General features: G+C 37.6%; 1 protein-coding gene across 1 annotated transcript; it reads left to right on the top strand.

The window, feature by feature from the left end:
• Window positions 1-273: 273 nt before the first annotated feature.
• On the top strand, window positions 274-1,864 carry TfIIS (RNA polymerase II elongation factor). The gene is made up of 2 exons (XM_067769420.1): window positions 274-467; window positions 702-1,864. Exons 1-2 carry the CDS (start codon window positions 399-401, stop codon window positions 1,626-1,628), a joined length of 996 nt encoding a protein of 331 aa, XP_067625521.1. The 5' UTR covers window positions 274-398; the 3' UTR covers window positions 1,629-1,864.
• Window positions 1,865-3,364: the final 1,500 nt, after the last annotated feature.

Genomic DNA, 3,364 nt, shown 5'->3' with positions numbered 1-3,364 from the left:
TACGTCACACTTGACTGCTTGAGCGCATTAAAGAAAGAGAGAAAAAAACAAGGTCTAAATGAAAATGACGTACAAATGGCCAATAAAAAACAGCTGATCTTTTGTTTACATGCGCAATGCACTATCTTGTGTGTGTGATTTGTGGTTCTTTGACGGGTATAGATTCGGTACTATCGGTGTGTTTATTGAGGACTTAAGGTCTCTGTTTATTAATTTATTTGAGCTATCTGGCAGCTACGTTGCAAATTTTAGCAACTTTTGGCACCGCAGCCAATATGTGGTAGATATTTTGAACGAAAAAATAGTGCTTGGTTGGTGGGTGATATACCGAAAAATTGTGAAAAAATCGTTGAAAGAGCTGGTATTCCTGTGTAAAAGCAATTTAAAATAGTGCCAAGATGAGCGTCGAAGAAGAAGTTTTCAAAATACAAAAGAAAATGCAGAAAATTACGTCAGAAGAAGATGCGGTAAGTAGACGAAAAATGCTTACCATGGCTGGAGCTAAGCGATAGTAACCGCACCGGTATGTACACGCAAACAAACATTTGGTGCCATAGATATGACTAAAATGAAAAATGCGCGCGCGGATTGAGTTGACTGGCCTTAAAATCCCTAATAAAGAAGCCATTTTTTATAATATTGTGTATATGAAACTAACTGAAGTATGTTAAAGATTTTAAATGAATTTACTTAATTTGTAGGGACAAGAACAGGCGCTCGACTTACTCAAAGCTTTGCAAACACTCAACATAAATTTGGAAATATTAACTAAAACACGAATTGGCATGACTGTTAACGAGCTACGCAAAAGTAGCAAAGATGAGGAAGTAATTGCCTTGGCTAAAACGCTTATAAAGAACTGGAAACGATTTCTTGCCACACCGGGCGGTGCAAGTGGTGGCAGTTCTTCAAGAGATTCTGCTGCTAGTAATAGTGCATCTAAATCATCATCCAGCAAGTCAAGTTCATCATCAAGCAAAGACAAAGAAAAGAATTTATCGTCAACTAGCTCGTCAAAGGATAAGAAACGGGATGACGATAAAAAGTCCAATTCGTCGAGTGCATCTTCCTCTTCGGCAGCCAAAGATGAACGTCGTTCAATACAGTCGTCATATCCGAGCAGCGGTGGCTTAACTGATGCAGTGCGCCTAAAATGCCGTGAAATGTTATGTAATGCACTCAAGGTTGGCGAACCAATGGAGGGTTGTCCTGAACCGGAAGATATGGCCACTGAGTTAGAAGAAGCAATTTATTTGGAATTCAAAAATACCGATATGAAATATAAGAATCGTGTACGCTCACGTGTAGCTAACTTGAAGGATGCCAAAAATCCTACATTGCGTAGTAATTTCATGTGTGGCGCTGTAACAGCACAACAATTGGCGCGCATGACACCTGAAGAAATGGCAAGTGATGAAATGAAGAAATTGCGTGAGAAATTTGTAAAAGAAGCAATTAACGACGCACAGCTGGCCACGGTGCAAGGTACAAAGACCGATCTCCTGAAATGTGGCAAATGTAAGAAACGCAATTGTACTTATAATCAATTACAAACACGATCCTCCGATGAACCTATGACGACATTCGTAATGTGCAACGAGTGTGGCAACCGCTGGAAGTTCTGCTGAAGGCTTTGTTATATATCGAAAGGACAAAGTCATCTCCGTAAAATTTACACTATATTTATATATAAAATGATACATTTTAAATTTCTTTTTAATTTAAAAATTTGCATTCGTTTGTAAAATGAAATTGGAAAGAGCAACGCTGCGTAGTATTCTTGCACTATGTGAAAAATTTGTTTTAATTTTATTGCAATTGATAAAAATAAATATGTATGTAATTCAATTCAAAATGTACAAAATACTGTTCTATTGCAAAAATCTATGTACAAAAGAAGACAAATTGCGGAGACCATGATAATTTATTCTGAAACGAGTAGGCGCATTTTTAAAGGTATTCAAATTAATTATGGAGAAATTAGTAAAATAATTATATTTTTTTAATTTTTGTAAATTGGTGTTTTAGAATGATACAAATTTATTCAACCATCATGTTGTTTAAAAATCGATATGTTTCGGGGTTGTTTTAGCCGTTAAGCAACCAAATTCTGAAGCAGTTTCTCAATCGAACCCATAAAAACGATTTGGAAAGAAACATCATCACCTGGCAGAGACAACACTTTGGTTAGTCAGAAGAAAAACTTTGGCAGCATCGATCTTTCTTTTATCCACACACCATTCATTACTACTACTTAAACCTTAAACAGACCATTCCTCCACAAATTTTAGTCACAAATTTCAGGATCTAGCGACCCCGAACTCCTCGTTGATCTAGGGAGTTAGAGGTGGGAATGGCCTAGAAGGTCGCATGTGGTCATAACAAATCGTTCCCGAGATGGTCGGGCTTGGTACCGGATCTGTAACCGGTAAAGGACCATCAACATCGAATCTCCAAGGCCTTCGGGGAGTGCCCTTCCCGCTACAACAACAACAAGTTTCATAAAAGTTCCATCTATTATGTAACTCTATTCGAAGGAAATAACAGTATAAGGCCCCAGTCCTGCAATAATGAATCAAATATAAGCCCCGCCTGCACAGGAACTGTGATCTCTTGATGGGCACACCTACTTTGACCAACATAAAAAATTCCTTGCCTTTATCTTGATCAAGATGAGTTGAGTCTTACAATTGCTAGAGCTTTTTTTAAGTAATATCCCACAAGAGTGACTGTTCTTGGTAGGGCAGTTGAAATGAGTCTTTCCGTCATTTCGGTCCAAAATCGTGAAAAGGAGTACTGCTTATTGCAAAAAATTAGACATGAGCCCTGACTAAATCCTGTCATTTCAGTATAACCCCAAATTATGAGTTAAAAATCGTCTTCAAATATCAGATCAAGAATAGCCGACAATGTTTTAATAAGGAACACCTACCCAGATCCCAATCACAAGTATTGGATAAGATCAGAGTAAGAACAGCCGCCAATGTTTAAAAAACGGAGCTCCTATCCAGATCCCAAACACAAGTATTTGGATGGACCTGTCCCAGTGAATAGAACATTTGCCGTGGCTGTACAAGAGTCAATTCAGAGGTCTCAAACCTTTAAACACCGAAATATCGCTTTGTAGCCATTTATTTTATTTAATTTTTCATTCTAGGGGGTTTGAAGCAGTATTTGGTTGCAACTCAAACCTCGATGTAAACATCATTATAGACCTTCAGAAAATATAAAACAGTTGGCGGTCAAAGATTATAATGCCCTCAACAAAGAAGAAAGAAAAGAGACTAACCACAAGAGTGAGTGAGTACCTCGTCGTGTGTATCATTAGTAACAATCTTATGGCGTTATTTTTTTCTGAAAATAT

This window comes from Eurosta solidaginis, chromosome 2 (genome assembly GCF_040869045.1).
Source record: "Eurosta solidaginis isolate ZX-2024a chromosome 2, ASM4086904v1, whole genome shotgun sequence".
NCBI lineage: Eukaryota > Metazoa > Arthropoda > Insecta > Diptera > Tephritidae > Eurosta > Eurosta solidaginis.
This window is presented reverse-complemented; position numbering and strand designations above follow the sequence as displayed.